At 40.6% G+C, this 18,858-nt stretch overlaps 1 protein-coding gene across 1 annotated transcript; it reads right to left on the bottom strand.

Moving 5' to 3' along the window:
- Window positions 1–1,744: 1,744 nt before the first annotated feature.
- LOC112217798 (nuclear receptor subfamily 2, group E, member 1) lies at window positions 1,745–13,675 on the bottom strand. The gene is made up of 9 exons (XM_024378332.2): window positions 13,005–13,675; window positions 10,102–10,247; window positions 8,008–8,095; window positions 7,505–7,740; window positions 6,968–7,114; window positions 6,640–6,736; window positions 6,317–6,466; window positions 5,800–5,908; window positions 1,745–2,720 (listed from the first exon to the last, which is right to left on the bottom strand). The coding sequence occupies exons 1-9, from the start codon at window positions 13,060–13,062 to the stop codon at window positions 2,558–2,560; spliced, it is 1,194 nt and encodes a 397-aa protein (XP_024234100.1). The 5' UTR covers window positions 13,063–13,675; the 3' UTR covers window positions 1,745–2,557.
- Between the last annotated feature and the right edge of the window lie 5,183 nt (window positions 13,676–18,858).

Below are 18,858 nucleotides of genomic sequence, written 5' to 3' on the forward strand. Positions count from 1 at the left end.
CACCTATAATTCAATATCATTTATTCTTCTAATATATTTCAGGACAACTCTCACAAAATTATTACTCCCACTTTGTACAACAGAGAAAAAATATTTACAGCCAACAGCAAAATTCAAAAATCCAAGTGCTGAATATTTTTTTCCCAGTGTTAGTGTCTAACTTCACAAAGTAATCATTTTTAATTCTTCCCCACACACTGACACACCAACACAAACAGGTGACATTTCACTCAGCCTTGAACATAGAACCCTGCTCATTACAATTACTTGTTTTATTTCTAAATTTGAGAGCTTAAAACAGCTTTTATCAAGTCCTCAGGGCCAGTTATATACACACAGTACCAGTCAAGTTTCAATACCTTATAAAAAGGGTTTTTCTTTATATTCACTATTTTCTACATTGTAGAATAATAGTGAAGACATGGAATCATGTCGTAAACTTTTTTATTTTTTAAATCAAAATATATTTTCTATCCTTCAAAGTAGCCACCCTTTACCTTGATGACAGCTTTGCACACTCTTGGCATTCTCTCAACCAGCTTCATGAGGAATGCTTTTCCAACGGTCTTGATGGAGTTCCCACATATGCTGAGTGCTTGTTGGCTGCTTTTCCTTCACTCTGCGGTCCAACTCATCCCAAACCATCTCAATTGGGTTGAGTATTTGTGGAGGCCAGGTCATCTGATGCAGCACTCCATCACTCTCCTTTTTGGTAAAATAGCCCTTATACAGCCTGGAGGTGTGTTGGGTCATTGTCCTGATGAAAAACTAATTATAGTCCCACTAAGTGCAAACCAGTTTGGGTGGTGTTTTGCTGCAGAATGCTGTGGTAGCCATGCTGGTTAAGTGTGCCTTGCAATCTAAATAAATCACTGACAGTGACACCAGCATGCTTCACGGTGGGAACCACACATGCGGAGAACATGGTTGGAACCAAAAATCTCAAATTTGGACAGAATTCCACCAGTCTAAGGTTCATTGCTTGTGTTTCTTGGCTCAAGCAAGTATCTTCTTCTTATTGGTGTCCATTAGTAGTTGTTTCTTTGCAGCAATTCGACCATGAAGGCCTGATTCACGGTCTCTGAACAGTTGATGTTTTGATGTGTCTGTTACTTGAACTCTGTGAAGCATTTATTTGGGCTGCAATTTATGAGGCTGGTAACTCAAATTAACTTATCCTCTGCACCAGAGGTAACTCTGAGTCTTCCTTTCCTGTGGCAGTCCTCATGAGAGCCAGTTTCATCATGGTGCTTGATGTTTTTTGTGACTTTCAAATTTCTTGACATTTTCCAAATTTACCGACCATGTCTTAAAGTAATGATGGACTGTCGTTTCTCTTTGCTTATTTGAGCTGTTCTTGCCATAATATGGACTTGGTCTTTTACCAAATAGGGCTATCTTCTTTTTACCATCCCTACCTTGTCACAACACAACTGATTGGCTCAAACTCATTAAGGAGACCAATTCCACAAATTAACTTTTAACAAGGCACACCTGTTAATTGAAATGCATTCCAGGTGACTACCTCATGAAGCTGGTTGAGCGAATGCCAAGAGTGTGCAAAGTTGTCAAGGCAAAGGGTGGCTACTTTGAAGAATCTCAAATATAAAATATATTTTGATTGTAACACTTTTTTGGTTACTACATGATTCCATGGGTGTTATTCCATAGTTTTGATGTCTTCACTATTAATCTACAATGTAGAAAATAGTAAAAATAAAGAAAAAACTTTGAATGAGTAGGTGTGTCAACTTTTGACTGGTACTGTATATAGTTTTCCCCTATCAGGGAGGATTAAATGCATAGAAATATAATTAATAGAATAGACTAATCATTTACTGTTAATGATGTTTATATACATTTAATCCTATCCGATAGGCGAAATCCAGATAGATTAAAAAAAATGAAAAAGGGCCCTGATCGGCTCTTTCCTCTCAATCCTCTGAGTGTATGGGATCATCACACGAGCTTGTAGAGAACAGTCGGTGTTGTCCCATCTTGAGGAGGTGGTGCCTCCTCTTCGGCAGTTGTGATGCTCCACGGCCTTTGGTTTCAGCACTGGGTCAAGTGCAACCCATATCACATTTGACCGTGGCTCGAGTTGCGAGTAATCTTTTTTGGTTTCTTCCATTCACTCAGATTGAACGATGCAATAAAAGATTGAAAGGGCATTTGTTGTGAAGCTCATTGGTCTTAGAGACACTCAAAAACATCTCCACGTTTTTATAGGTTCATCAATTATGGACAGCTCATTCCACTGTTAAAGTCTTTACAATTGAAGATTATCCTTATTTTGTAAAAACCAGAAATTGCAGTATTTTGTGAAATTGTAACCTACTTAAATTGGCTAGGCAATTCTATTAGGGAAATTACATCCTCAAAACTTAAGCCTAACTCAAAGATGATTGTTCTACTTGGTAAAATCAAGTTTTTTTTACTGTCTTCAATATGCATGTAATTTACAAATTACTCTGTTCTTAAAGTTCAACTTGCCATGCGCCCATTAGAACATTTGTGTCTGAGCATTTGCAGACACTCAAAAGCAGGGGAAATAAACTCATATATCGCTTGATTTGTACATATCAGACAGGAGCCTTGTGATGGGCACATTCCCGATGGTCTTCTTGAAAAATACTTCCTCTATGGTGGACGGGCTGACTGACCGCAGAGCTGGTAGAAGCAGAAGCAGCTTCCCAAAGCGGCAGGGCTGAGTTGGATATCTACAATAACAAAAACAAGAAAGATGCAATTATTTCCTTGTCTTTAAATTTCATTTGTGACTGTTTTCTAATTGCACAGTGACTCCCTGAACATTTTGCTTGTATGTAACTGTTTATATGAATTGGCCAAGTACCCAGCAAACGGAACATCTTAAGGACATTAGGCAACGTTCCCATAAGGTCCCTTTTAGGGTTTCGGCAAGATGTTTTCGCACTGATGTTCTTTGAACATTATAGGAACATCAAAACTTTACGTTAACCTCGGGACCATAAGATGACGTTCAGTACAGGTCCTGGTTTGGTCGCGTTATAACGTTATAATGAAGTATTTTGATGACCAGGAAGCGTTAGAAATAGGTTCCTATTTGGTTTTGACAGAACATCATCCTCTGGACATTCAATAACTACAAGGGAATGTTTCAGACAGGTCCTGGATTATTACAGACAAAACGTTACAATAAGGTCGCAGCATGATCGTTAAGGTACATTACAAAAAGGTTCCCAGGTTGCTCCAATGGGACATTATATCCAGGACATTCAATAAACTCAAGGGGACATCCAGTACAGATCCTGGTCTGCTACCAACAGAAGGTTACAATAAATTATTTTAATGATCATTAGAGAACGTCCCCGTTTGGCTCTGACAGGAGGTCCTCATGACATTCAATGACCACACAGGGATGATTCATACAGGTGTTAGTTTGCTTAGGCAAGACATTGTGTCATGGTCCCCAATAAGGGTCTTTCTAGTTCCTACCCCGTTAGTTGTGGGGATCGAGATGTAATCAAGTATGTTTTTAGGATGCTCTCATAGAGCTGGGCGATATGGACAAAAAGTTATATAACAATTACTTTCCATTAGTGCCAGATTTCTAGACTAAATTTCATTCAACTGAGATTGTATGATTCAAGAAATAAGTTAGCTAGTTCATCTAACATTTCCAAAGAATGCCACCTGTCAAATTGGGATTCAGAATGATCCGATTTCTTTAGGGCTCTATAGTGATTAACATATTTTTGTTCATATTGACCTAGGCTAGCCTATATGCTACAAAATGCACCACCTGAGGAAGTGGGAACTGAAAACACATTAACTAGCTAACTCTAAATATTATATTTTTGCTCAACAGATATCTCTTTTTTGCATATTGGCCTAAGCTATAGGCCTATGCTACACAACCTGAGGAAGTGGGAACTCAAAACATATTAGCTAGATTGCTAACTGTAAATGTGATTTTGTTGCAAGTTAGCGTTGATTGTTGATTAATCTATCAGTAAATGTAATGTCCTACAAAAACGTTCCGTCTATAGGCCTAGGCTACTTGATGTGTTCATTGTGAATGGGGGCGCTATACGCTCCGCGGGTGCATCATCCCTAAACCTTATTAGCCTACATACTCAGTTGTAAAGTGGTGCCATTTGCTCAAGATTGAGAGTTGATCAAATAAATATTATACTGACACAAAGCTGAATTTATGCCTTCTGGGAATTACACATTTCAAACGTTATGAGCGGAGTTGGAAAGATAGATGTCAGAAGAATTGCAGTGCAAATGTTATTTTCATTTGTCTGTCTGTATATTTCAAGACCTGACATGAAGGTGCAGTGAGATACCCGATGGGTTGGACAATACTCTTCTCATCAAGTATCTTTTAAAAAGTAAATCAATCCTTCGTTGTTCAGGTAATGGAAAGTTCAAATGCTTTATTATCTAAAGATTTTAAGAGCATGGGTGATGGAGAGAAACAAAATAATGCAGTTTGAGGCCATGTGGCAGAAAGTGATAAGGGCATGGAGATAGGGGTGGGGCTAGTGGGTCTGGGCAGGTGTGATGTAGTGATGCTTGTCACAATTAGCACTGAGCGATTAGTGCTTTTTGAGGTCGGTTCGGGTTTAAAAAAGTAACGATTTTGGTTTCGATAATTTTTTCAACATTAAATGCACTATGCATTATGTGGGTTGAATGCTGTATCAACACAGAATAAAACAATGAATAAAAGTCCCATGACGGTAGTGACTGTTCATTACTGCTTATCATCAGTTATTCACATTACTTTACTCAAATAAAATATTTAAGTTGTTGTGTATATTACATTTGTTATAGTTGATGACTTTATTCTTTCAATCCAACTCATCTGGTCTCTATAGAGCTACTGTCTATGCTGTCACTATTTTAGTAGTTCTTCGAATTAAATAAAGCATACTTTTATGACTACTGAATACCAACTATCAATCACTTAGATCATGTATTTTCAGGTGGAGATAACTAGTAAAGAAACTGTTCTCTATGTATCCCCTCTTACGCACATTCTGTGTCTTACTTGTAGCAGGCGTAAAAGAAACACAGAAGGGACAAGTTAAACTGCTCAATGGATTATGGTCATTGTAGTTAATTAGAACGTTTTCTGTGCTAAACTATGTAGAGCATTGGCGTGTTGGAAACTACAACTCCCTACTACATCGCATAGTTCGGGCATTTGTAGAGCAATGTACGCATTGAGCTCAAAGAAATGGACGAAATGGTATTCAAATAATTGAACCGATGTCTGTCAATTAGTTGTTTAAAAAACACAAAATAACTTGCATTTAACAAAAATGACTGACATTGGGGTGGTAGGTAGCCTAGTGATTAGAGCGTTTGACTAGGAACCGAAAGGTTGCAAGTTCGAATCCCTGAGCTGACAAGGTAAAAATCTGTCGTTCTGCAACTGAATAAGGAAGTTCCTTGGCCGTCATCGAAAATAAGAATGTATTCTTAACTGACTTGCCTACTTAAAAAAATAAACATTTTGGTTAATGCACCTCTCTTAATGCACTAGACAAAACCTCCACAGGACCATGGCATTAGGCGACCATTTCGTAACGTTCTGGGGATGTTCTAACAACTAATTTTTGTTTGCAGGGTAGCCTATCTTGCTGTGCATAATAGCCTACTGTACAGAAATATGCCCATATTGGCTGGCCACTTGTGTGCCAAGTATTTTCGTATAGTGAACAAATAGCTTAAATAAACAAGTGTCTGCATATCTGTTAAGAAATAAATAATTTCTAAACTGTTAGTTTTTATCAAATGTCTCACCTGGTGTGTATGTAACTGTTTAGGGTGAGCTGTGCCTCATCCTGTAGTGCAGCGATGGCACTGGCGTTGCGAAAACTCCTCAACTCTGACCCGCCATGCGTTGGCACAGCTTGAAGGGAAAAGGCACAGACAATATGGTTACTGACTGCCATTATATTCACATGTACCTGACAAATGCATGGTCAAAGTACTTCAGACATCTGCATTGAAATGTTTTTAAAAAGCATATCTATTTTGTTTTTGGCATTAACATCCTTGGCTATTATTTATTTTTTTCTAAACTATTGGTGACCTTGCAGGGACAATTCCATTTCAATTCAGAAAGTAAACCAAATTCCAATTCCACATTTTTCTTATTAAAAAGCATGGAATATAGTTGGAATTGGGAATTGGAATTTCAATTAATTGCTGAATTGACTGCAATTCAAATTAAATTAACCCCAACCCTGCCTTCTTGTGATTTTAGTGAGGATAATTTATTTTAATATAATTGTTTATGACGCCCTCTTCAACTCACCAGCTTTGAACGTGACGATGCACTTCAAACAGGCGAACTCGGTTGCGTCCAGACGCAGCTGTCTGAAGCGAGTAACGACCTCCTGCAGGGCTTGTATTTCTGAGATTATGTTATTCAACCGCTGGGACTCTGTGTTGTCTGTGTTCATACCTTTAAATAAATGGAATGGAGAATCTGTCTCTATTTTCGCTTTCCTTCCAACGCCACATTTAAATCCCATGGAATCGAAACGAAAATAATCTAAACGTAACATGATAGTAAGTAGCCTAAATGTAATCTGTTAAATAGAGTTAACCTGTTGATTGGTCATATGGGTTACATACCGGAAACAGCGAGCAGGGTGTTGGAGTCCACCGGAATGGCCCACTGCGCTATGCCCAGAACAAACAGTTCCCTCCAGGCGTCCTCCAACAGGATCAACTGTAAAACAGATTACAAACCTCAGTCAGCGCTGCACAATGAGCATGCCTAATATACTTCCAAGAAAATATTGATAGAGAATTAAGGTTTGAACACATTAGTTATATTATTTGATTACTGTACTTAGGCCTATGCAATTGCAACTTTTATTTTTGGAAAGGGATAGCCTAATAATGTAATGTATTGGCTAATATCTATCCTATAATATCCATACTGAATATAGTGGCTTACCTGGTCAGGTAAGGGGAGCGTGGAGAAGGCGGGAACGCTCTTGGCCCACTTGATGCTCATGAAGAGCAGGCGCGCAGCTGACTCACACACGGACTCCGTAGCGACCTCGTAGAGGTACATGGGCGTGCCGCTGACCTCGTGAGGGTACTGCAATGCAAGAGGTCAATATAAACAAATAGGGCCTCGGGGTGCCATTTGAATAAAATAATGTGCTATAGGACTAATAAATAGCGTGATCAAATGCATCGGTGCCACATTTGTGACTAATATGTGTGTATCTCATAAAACAAAGCACCAGCACTAGATTAAACTGTGGGTCTAATTATAAACTCATGTTGCCTGCGTTGGATGGAGGTGAAAATATGAATTACATATTGTGTGACTCGAAGCTGCTGAATCGGGACCGGAATGTCAACTTCTAAACCTCTTAAAAGTTGAGAAAGAAGCACGTTGTGTTTTTCCAAAGTTCTTGTTTGTACTCATTGGCCACATAGCGCAGCTCCGTGAGTGAAGGGTGAGCCGAGGACAGGGGCTTACCTTCGGGGTGGGCTGGGCCAGTCCAACGATGGCCTGCCTCTCCGGCGTGCTGGCTACGGTGCTCATTTCCAAGTTATGTGGCTCCAATTGCGTGACCGTAGTGAAAAACGGCGGCCCCGGTAGGCTCGAGCCCGGGAAGTGGGTCGATGAACCGTTCACCTCTTTGTGCCCCCGGAAATATAGGGCGACCTGCTTGCGTATGGTGGAAGTCCTGGGACCCCTCTCGTGTTGAACGGCTGTCAAATTGGAGAGCAGGGACAATACTCTTTAGTAAACTAGACCTACTCGTCTGTGAATGCCTTATTTATCAATGTTCTTATTTTGTTCAAAGCTCGGTGAGGTAAAAGGCTTTGCCTCTTATGAGAATGTTATGAATACGTCCTCTGTTTACCCCGCTCTCAGCTGATTACGTTAAATACACTTTTCCATCCGATTTGATCGCCTCAAACCGAAATGTCACTGCCGGCGTGTAGCCAAAATAATAATTAAATTAAGCCTATTACCGTCTTTATTCATGTTCACGTCAAGACACTTTTTCAAACGGCACGCTCGGCATTGGTTTCTGTGCGTTTTGTCCACGGGGCATCCTCCCTATAATGGAAACGAGAGAGTGAGAGAGAGAGTGTGTGAGAGAGAGAGAGAGTGTGTGTGTGAGAGAGAGAGAGAGAGAGAGAGAGAGAGAGAGAGAGAGAGAGAGAAGTTAAATGTAATTGCTCTGGGCCTCGTTTCCCTGTTGGGATGTAAAATTAACCATTACGATGATCGTCGCCTACCAGTTGTATCGTTGTTTACGAGGCAACTTTTTAAGCAAGTAGAGAGAACTTTCGCTAATTGCGTCGTTCAACCATGTGTCGAAACTGATAAGATCTAAAGAAAAGCAACGCTGCTCTCGGATCAGCCTTCTCTACTCAAATCTTACTTAAACATTAGAATTATTCCACAATACCGACGACGGATCGGCTCCTAGACTAGAGAGATATTACCATCTATGTCTGCAAATATTGAAGCGGCTTATTATGCTTACCCAATAATAATGCATCTTGTCACACATCATGAAACAAAAATTACAGACAGTAGCCTAGTCGCAAAAAAAACCGGAGTATGATTTAAATATTATTTAAATATATAGGCCCATGTTGCCTATTTATCTTTTAATGCCGTGATCTCTGATTTCATTTGAAGCATCGTTTTATCTTTCACTTGTTTGCAAAAATTGCAAGTACTTTGGCAACTTTGCATTTATGGTCAACTTTGTTCTGAACTTATCGGCGGTCACAGTCAGACAGACTTGATTCTATGTTTAGCGGAGATCCTCTGTAGATAAAGTGATGCGGAAGGGCAAAAAACATCTAATGCTGCTCTATGAGTGGTCTGGATCACTCGTAGATTTGGGAATGTTTTTAAGAGCAACGTTACTAACGAAGACTCTGGAAAACAGATCGGCTGTTGAAGATACATAGTGAGATTTTTTTAAACTTTATTTAACTAGGCAAGTCAGTTAAGAACAAATTCTTATTTTTAATAATGGGCCTCGGAACAGTGGGTTAACTGCCTTGTTCAGGGGCAGAACTACAGATTTTTACCTTGTCAGGTCGGGGATTCGACTTTGCAACTTTACCCCCCTCCCCCAACGATGTTCTTAACACTATGAAAGCTTTGGCACAGTGAGTGAATGACACGCTGTGTTTGAGGGAGAAGCGAATGGCTGTTAAAGGCCCAGTGCAGTCTAAAACGTGATTTACATGTGTTTTATATATATTTCCACGGCATGCGGTTGGATAATACTGTGAAATTGTGAAAACTATGATAATGCCCTTTTACTATAAGAGCTTGAAAATCGTATTGTTTTGGTGGGATGGAGTTTTGGCCTGCCTGGTGATATCACCAGCCTGTAAATTAGTTAATAGACTAAGAGAGTTCCAAATAGCTAGTTTCCCCTCCCCACTCAGACCACTCCCAGACAGTCCTAGCAAATTCTTGCTTGATGATTTGCTATTTCCTCACAAGCTGTTTTTGCTTCTTTTTGACAATTTTAATTGAACAAAATCGCAGTAAGGTACTTAATTGTTACCCAGAAATTATTTGATTTTGAGATAAAAACGGCTGCATTGGACCTTTAAACAGTTATTTTCCTGGGACGCCATTCTACAGGTGAAGGATGTGTTATTATCACAGCTATTGACTCGATCCCCCGCGGCTCAGCAGCAGTCTCATCTCCGAGGATAAGTAGGGCTATTCCGCCCACTGTTGGCTAAATCCTCGGGTTAGTGTCATTACATTAGATTGGATTACACCTGATACATTAAAGCAGGACTGTGCTTAGCGCCAGTCAATGGCCTTGGGTGGCGATGCAATTAGGCCCTGTCGTGCCCTGGGTGGCTGGCCGCTCACAGAGACAGGTCTTAGGAGAGATTTAACCCTGGAGACTCAAGACTGGCCGATAATTTTGATTTGATTTGATTTAAAGACGCAACATGACCGTGCGTAAAATGCCCAATGTGTGCGTCATGTTTGGATACATTTAGGATAAAGTCCCCACCTGCACTTGAAATAGGTTTAACATTAAATTGGAAAAACACTGTAGTTAGGCCTATTACCTGAGAACCTGATTTACAGACGTATGTCCTGTTTCTGCGGATGCTCCTCTTGAAGAAGCCAGAGCAGCCGTCACACGCGTACACGCCATAGTGTTTCCCAGAGCTCCGGTCCCCACACACTTTACACGGGATATCCAAGATACGACCTGGAAAGAATAAATACAAATTAATTCATTTATATTTGTTTATTTTGAAAGCTAATGTACGTTGTTCCTTAAGATCAAGATTCAGAAAGGTGTTTTGCACTTGGAAAGAGCACCCATCTGAATAAATCTGCATCCAAACTCATGCCCTGTACCCCTCCTCCTCATCACCCCTCCCTCCCTTTTAACGAAGGAGGACAAAACAAAACACACAGTAACGTGACAACAGACAGTGTACAGTGTCTTCATATACCGCCCGGCCATGGGAATGCACCCGCAAGTTTCTTGTGAGTTCGGTTGTGGGAAGCGTCATATCTGAGGTCTCTAAAGACAATTCCAGGGGGCACACAATGGAGACATTAGGGAAAGTGTTAACTTAATGATTTTCCCCATTGAACCTCGTCTGACTGCCCCGATCTCTACAAGCTGCCAACTCCCCCTCATAATGGGACTCGACAGCTGCTTTATCCCGCAGGTCTGTAGGCCTGCGGATTAGGGAGTGACACGGCACAGAGAATAATGCGCACCAACTCGTTTCACCAACTCAAATGAAGTGTATGTAAATCGACCCCGGAGTAAATGAAAAAACGTGATTTTTGTAAAGATTTTTTATTCAAATCTATTTAAAAGAAGTATATTTGTATGTATATGAGGGAGTCTTTTTTATATAGGGAATAGAAGGCTATGTAATTACACTGACGTTTTGCCACCTGCTCATTGATTCACCATGCAGTGACCCGTCAAAAAGGGTAGCATGGGAATTCGGATACGACCCCATAACGACAGAGCATCAAAAACAATCGACTTCGGGAGGAGTTGGGACTTCAACACACCAATTATGCAAAGAGTACCAAAGAAGTCGTTGGCAATTACATTTCTATATGACGTGGTTTTATAAAGGATTGAAAATCCAGGATGCATTTCAAAGATCTTGAGAAAATATTTGGTGCCATGGCCAGGCTTACAACAAAAACGAATAAATTGGCCTAAGTTAATCAAAACTATTCGTTTAAAATAAATAACTGTATAAACCGTCGAACCAATCAATAAACGTTGGGCGATAGCCTAACTGCGCCTCTGAAAAGTTTATATGCCAAGAAGTAGGCGTATAGGCATCACATAAGGAATGAATCCAGTATCGCAATGTCCTCGTTAGACAATTATAATTACGGACTAATAACGGGCACATTTCCCATAAAGCTGGTGGAGGAAAATTTTATGAAATAAAAATTACGTTTGATTTTGGTGTGTGGGGGAACACGTCAGTAACTTCTCTCAATAGGGGTTCCAGTCGTCGCCATTGTGTGCCGTAATTGCTTAAAGATATATGGCATATTCCATTACCGTAATTACCATCAACCCCAAAACCTGCTGAAAGAAGTTAGACTGAGTTTTACTAACTGAGAGAAATGTTTTCGTGACCACCCACAATGTGTGCAATGAACTTGGAGGAAAGAATGCAATATTAGGCTACAACAATTGTGAATTATTCTAATTTAAAAGCTGTATGAAAGTGAATACTTGTAGATTGCTTTCTGAGATTTGCCAAGGCCTACGAGACTAGGCCAAAATAGCAACCAACAAGGCATTGGTGAAACAAATAATAACCTATGTGCGTTATAGGCATATTTCGTTTGGACGTAATGCAGTTTAGCAACACTTAAAACACAATAACAAACAAAAAAATACATGCATTAAGCTACAGAATATAGAATATAGGCTAATTGTTGTTGTCTCATTATTCCAGTTATTTGCACACACATGTAAACATTCCTTATAATTTCCCGAAATCCAGAACTTTAATGTTTTCTTTAATTTATGATGTACAAAGTCCTGCAAATTGTTCAACCATAGAACATAATTAATTTTAACAAAATGCAAGGGCAATTATTTGTGTATGCCATTTAAAAATCAGTATGGTAAAACATATTTGTCATGTCAAACAAACACACACACACACACACACACACACACACACACACACACACACACACACACACACACACACACACACACACACACACACACACACACACACACACACACACACACACACACACACACACACACACACACACACATTTTGACAAATAGACACAATCAACACAATTGTTTATCAAGAAATGAGCATTTGGGCTATCATGCCAATACTAGCCCATTGGCCCGTCGGCCTACCTCCATATAGTTGGTGTCTCTTTCACGTACATTGTTTTTCATCGTTTTGATAGTTTGGGTGTTTCGCACAACATTTCAGGAACATTTAGTCCTACATGTTTTACCTTTACTAATCTTTTTAGAAATTAACATCGCAAAACAAGCAGAAATATGCCGTGTTGTTTTTATGAGAGAATAATGCCATACTTATCAACAACAAATAACTGGAATTAAACTGGAAACGAAGAAGCATAGGCCTACAGCGCTCAATTTAGTTTTATTAATGGATAGGCTAGGCCCTGTACCATTCCTATGAAATACATTGTAACATTAAAATAACATTTTTTTAAAGTAGGTCTAAGAACATGCACAATTATTGTACAAAACCGACTTCATAGTTTAAGTTAGAAAATGGGTTACCAGATGTATCCTACCTCAACTCCAAGGTAAACGCAAATTGTCGATGACTTCATTTCGAAATGTTTCAACGCCTTTCACATAATATCCTATTACTTTTCGATTCATACATGTTTTCATTGTAACAATGATAAATACCTTACTAACCAATTATAGTTTAAGAAGAAAGATAAACTTTAGTATGCTTACTTGATTTAACATTCAGAATATCCAAACACCCACTTGTTGAACCGGCGGGTTTGCTCATCGTGGACACTGTCGTTTATTTTCTATTTTCAGAATCAAAATCCTCTGTCTGTGCAAAAGCATCAGCTGAACGATATCAAAACATAAAATCTACAGTTTTCGCTGAAACCAATAGATTTATGTAAAGTCCTGACTCCTGAGTCGGCCAACTGTATATTTTCCAAGGATTATAAAATTCCAGCTATCAAGATGGATTTTGGAGTATCTGCAAGTATTGGACGTTGAGTTTCACAAAGTCCTGGCTGTGTGGACAGCAGCGCGAAAGCCGGATAGAGAGCCGTCTACACCATGTGAGAGGCAACGACTCCTCGGGTGCGCAGAGCGCAACAAGGCGCACAAAGTTGGGTAGAAAACTGCCGTAGCGGCGCACCAAAACAGACGGACTGTCTACCAAGCGAGTCCAGAAGCCACGGAACACAAATAGTCTAAACCAACAAAAAAACAATGCTCTTCTTAACTGATAAACAACGACTGGTAAAATAATGCTTGTTCAAACCCGAAGCAGAGGTGACTTTCTGCTGTGAGTCGTTAGATGAAAGCTTAGTAATATTTATGAGAAGTGTCAGAGAAGGCGGAGGGTGGAGAACTCCACTTCCTTCACCCACTTAGCTTGTCCCTGCTTTCTACTCCCAACTCTTGTGTGCCAGGATGACGTCACCCGACTCAGGCGGCTCGCTCTGAGGCAAGTGAAAGTAAGAGTTCCGAAGGCTCGCGCAGAGGTTGTAACTGGGAGTGGAAAGAAAACACCGCGCTGTAGATTTATGTGAATTAATAAGAGGTGTTGTGCATGGCTATTGAACGATTCTCTCTACATCTCTCTACATTCTATCTGATTTCTGCGTCTCTGGTGTTTTAATAGACATGTATCAATAGGTGCAACTTTCCCTTTATAGGCTACTTAACATATTTATAAATTGTTTGATAGGTTTGGTTAAATTGAGCTGCTTTTGTCAACTCCACATAGCCTTATCCAAGTGTTCTTTGGGTAGAGTTTGAGCACAATTGAATGTGCACCTGTTGAGTTTATGAATGTGCAAGTGTGTTGTTACTAGTATTGCCTAAAACGAATGTCGATCGATTATCATTGAAAGAGAGTCAACGGTAGACGGTTTGGGCATCCCCCTCATCTACCAGGGCTGTGTGACAGACAGAGACAGCGGTTCCCATCGCCCTTTAGTAGTTGGGAACGAAGCAGGGGTTCTGGGTCGGGGATGCACACGCTAATGTAGACTAGAACAGTGTGGTGGTCTCCTCCCTTGGCCCCCCTGTGCCCGCTCGCCGGGGCGGAAAGATGCAGCCTCTCCTCTCGCCTCGCCTCTCCTGTCTGAGGAGCAGGGTGTGCCGGGGCGAAGGGACGATCGCACCCGTAGACCGCATCATTGACAGTGACACCCTGACCTTGACAGCTTGCTGCGCTTTCGCCCAGTAACTCCAGAAATTCATAATTCTGTTTTTTAATTATGAACATTCCCACGGTACCCTAGAGGACACATGGACGTTGAAAGTGTCGATTTAAACGGACAAGGGCGGGTTACAATGTCGTAGTTAATTGCAATGAGTCGTTGTCAAGTCTTTCATCCGTCAAAACCTGCCTTCAGCATGGCTCGCTTGGTTTAGTCCGTCTTGAACATGCTCGAGCTGGTCCAAGTATCAACTTCTCTAAGTTTATTATATATAAATATAATGAATATGTTAAAGAGCAAACTACGCAGGTGGATATCATCAGGCCTATCAAAACTAAAACTTTGACTATTTAGTAAACGTGTCTTAAAATGGAAATAATTGCTTCACAATATTGATATTCCACATTTAGTATAATGAGCTTTATTGCACACACTTCTTTCTATGTTTGCTACTTTTGGTGGGGCTTGATTTTGAAATGCATATGTGAGGGTGTGAGTGTGAGTGGGGGGCTGGGGGGGGCAGTTGAATGTGCGAGATAATCTCCTTAACTCTTTCTAATCCTCGTCAATCACTGATAGCCTTTACACAAATATAACCAACATCATGGTTGCCTGGGTTGCTTGCTTTCACTTTTTGTATTAGTGACTCCCTTCTTCTCCAGCAGTCAATGAAAAATCGTTAACAAAGGACCAGTGGATTGTGTATCTGTTTTTTGGCTTGACAGCATCAGTATGCAACTACTTAAATAGTCTTTAAATATTCGAGAGGCATAGGCCTAAGTGTCACACCACTTATTTATTGGAATAACCCTATAGGCTATAGAAAGCCGATATTACCACCGTGACATTTTCCACCGTTATTAGCAATGAAAACCATATGAAGGCTATCAACTAGGCTGCATTCTTTTATATCAAATCAATCGAAAGGTAGCACTAACAAGATGTGCGTAAACCCATGGAGAGAAGTCAGTAAGCGCCATAGAGAACAAATATGTGGGTCTGAGCAAGTGTGATGTCATTAATGTTTGTAGAAATGAATGCACATAAATGTTAAGTTGTCTACTGTCTTTGTCTATGTATGTTTTTGTATTGTAAGAAAAATCAAATACAATCTTACAAAAAAAAGACAGCGAACATAATAGATCCAAGTCCACCAAAGACCTAGTGCTGCAACCTGGTCTCAGAGCATTTCGTATTATTCTGTATGTAAATCCAAGACACTACATATAGTATGACATATTACGTTTCATACGCTAGACAGGGCATAGACTGTTTAGTGGCAAAAAAGAAGGGTTAAATATAGGTTAAAAAACAAATATTTCTTATAGCTCTCAGATAGAGGAGAGACACTTCAGAATAAACTTCCTTTTGATATTGTTTTGAGACCATCTGTTGTTCCATGCAGTGAATCTGTTATTCAATGCATTTGTATGGGCTAATAGCAGTATGGCCTCAAATATTTTTTTACTCTTGAACTTATTTAAGCAATTCCACTTTGACATTATGGGTAACCGCATGTCGGCCAGCGACAAAAAAAATCGCAATTGAAACCATTTTAAATTCAGATTGTAACACAACAAAATGTAATTCTGCCTGTAACACTAGTCAAGGGGCGTGAATATTTTATGAAGGCACTGTATCTCAACCAATCTAAATAGGCATACACTGTAACAGAAAAATGAAATTTATAAGGTAATTTTAGGTATTATCAACAGTAAAAAACTTTGAAACTCTTTACTGCAGTACACTGTAAATTATGGTGCATTGTGGGAAAATGTCTGTATCTCAAAAGGTAAAATTCAATGGGGGGTTGTCGCTGAGGGGTTATCTGAGCCTCCACCCCACAAAATACAATACCATACCGTATCTTTGGAGCACCAAAAACCTTTTGACCACTAGTGGGTGCATGGCGTTGTTGTTTCTGGCTCATTGACATATTTTAAAGCATGCCTTGTAAGAGGCTATATTTGTTGCTATACCAATTTAACTAGTATATGGTTATAAGGTCCCATCAATTCATAAAGTATAGGGGACAGATTAGAGAGGCAGCAAATCTTCAACCTTAAATGGTTGCACATTTTTCCCTGTCCTTATGGTTTGTTTTGCCCTGTAGTTTCTGCCAGTTTTGAAGCCTTTGTTTAGGCCTCTAGAAGCGCAAGTGATATAAAAAAAATCAAATATTCTTTATTAATATGCTGTAAACACTTTATCTAGCTGCAAACCTGCTTGCACCAATTCCTTGTAATTACAGTAAAATACTGTTAAATTCAAACCCCTCCACTCAATTAATCCAGTAATTAATTAATTCAGATTACGGTAGCATAGATTTTTTACAGTATAATACAGTACATTTTACAGAATTGTACTATGTGTCATTACACACTACTTGCTTTGATACCGTATTTATATTACAGTAGGTGTGTACTGTAATATTACTTACAGAACTGTTCTTGCCACGCGCTGCCTGTAAATTACTGTCAAATTCATGGTAACCCCTTTACAGTGTTTAAATGATTAAATCAATTATGAACAGGAAACATTAGTCTGTGAAAAAGGTATGGGCCTTTGAAACAGTTGAAGCTCTTATTTGCTAGTTTTAAAATATGCATGTCTCAAATTGTACAATCAACATTACAAATCAGAGTCAATAACAGATTGCTAGCATAGGCTACAGTAGTGACAGGTTACATTTCAGCACCGTGGACAGCTCTGGGGAAGGGTCGACTAAAGTGGAGAAACAGATACCTGGCGTGTAGGACGGACTGGGGAGTGGGGATGAGGGCTAGGGGTGGGGGGGAATCACCCAAACCTTGCACTGTGTTCAGAATTTCAGTTTAGTGATGTGTGGGGGACTCTGTGTTCAGAATTTCAGTTTAGTGATGTGTGGGGGACTCTGTGTTCAGAATTTCAGTTTAGTGATGTGTGGGGGACTCTGTGTTCAGAATTTCAGTTTAGTGATGTGTGGGGGACTCTGTGTTCAGAATTTCAGTTTAGTGATGTGTGGGGGACTCTGTGTTCAGAATTTCAGTTTAGTGATGTGTGGGGGACTCTGTGTTCATGGTTTTGAAGGATCCTTTCCGGAAAACACACTTGGAATGATAAATAAAGTAAAATAATTAACAGCAACCTCAAAACATCATCATAAATGTACAATCCTGTGGTCCCACATTTTGGCCCCACACATGTTTGTGGCCCACACTGACATGCCTCAATCGATGGTTCCATCATACTGACTACCTGTAGCTGTCATTACACTTGAGTGGATTGGTCTGGACATACAACGGTCTCTATTTCTATTCCCCTATCACTACCATCCCAGTGTCCCAGTTCCCTTACTACCTCCCAGACAGCCAGTCGAATGGAACACCCCCTTGACTTGTTGAATGATGGGTGGCCAGATTACCATCCCTGGCACACCACAACCCACCCACCTCCCTCCACCAAACCCTGCCTTGCAGGGGGTCTACACAGGGCATCCCTCTCTCAGTCTGGGTCTTTGGGATTGGTACAAACAGGGAAATAACACACAGTCAGCTCCCTGGTCCAACACACATGTACACAGCACACACCTACAGGCACATATCCTCTACCCCAGACACACCTACACCCCCTCTACCTATACAATACACCAGGCTACAGTTATTGAAATGTACCTAAAAGTAACCCCCCAAAAGCTCATCATGCCAGAACCCAAACCCGCCACAAGTCGATGCCGTCTGGTGCGGTCGGTGCGGTAGGATGCTCTGACAAATCTATTTGGGGCAAATTGTCAGTGAGAAACTTCCGCTCGAACTGCCTCGGACAAAACTGGCTGTTGGGGAGAGCAAATCCCGCTGCATGAGGGTGGGGACAATGGGGTTGAATGTGTTGATGTGCGGCCGGTGGCTAGGGAGGGACAATGGGCGGATTAGTCCGTCCCCTGGCTGACTGATTTGAGATGGCTCCTCTCGGGCCCTCACCGTGGGGAGTCCCATTGTCCACCTTCTGATTCCCACTTCTCACAAACTCCAAACAAAAGTCAATCTCTTTCTCAAGGGGGGAAAAATATCTACCTGGGCCATGTTGTTCTCTCTGCTCCGCTCGGGAAAGTGACCAAAAACTTTAGTTGCCAGGGATGAATAACTCCACTAACTAACTAACTTCCTATACTTTTCTCATTCGCCCCTTCTTGTTCTCTCTCTTCTTCCTTCTGGGTGTCTATCTGAGGTCCATGGTGGGTAGTGGGAAGGTGCTATACCTCCTGCCTGATCTGAAGGACGCTCGGCTGGGGTTTTCAGACTGGAGTGGAGCTGTAAGGCACCTGTTGGAGGCTTAGGCCTGCAGCCTGCAGCTTTGCGGCCCGCGGCCCATTAATATTAAAATATACAGAGATGCCATCACGGGCCGCTCTGAAA

Source organism: Oncorhynchus tshawytscha, linkage group LG18 (assembly GCF_018296145.1).
Source record: "Oncorhynchus tshawytscha isolate Ot180627B linkage group LG18, Otsh_v2.0, whole genome shotgun sequence".
Lineage (NCBI taxonomy): Eukaryota > Metazoa > Chordata > Actinopteri > Salmoniformes > Salmonidae > Oncorhynchus > Oncorhynchus tshawytscha.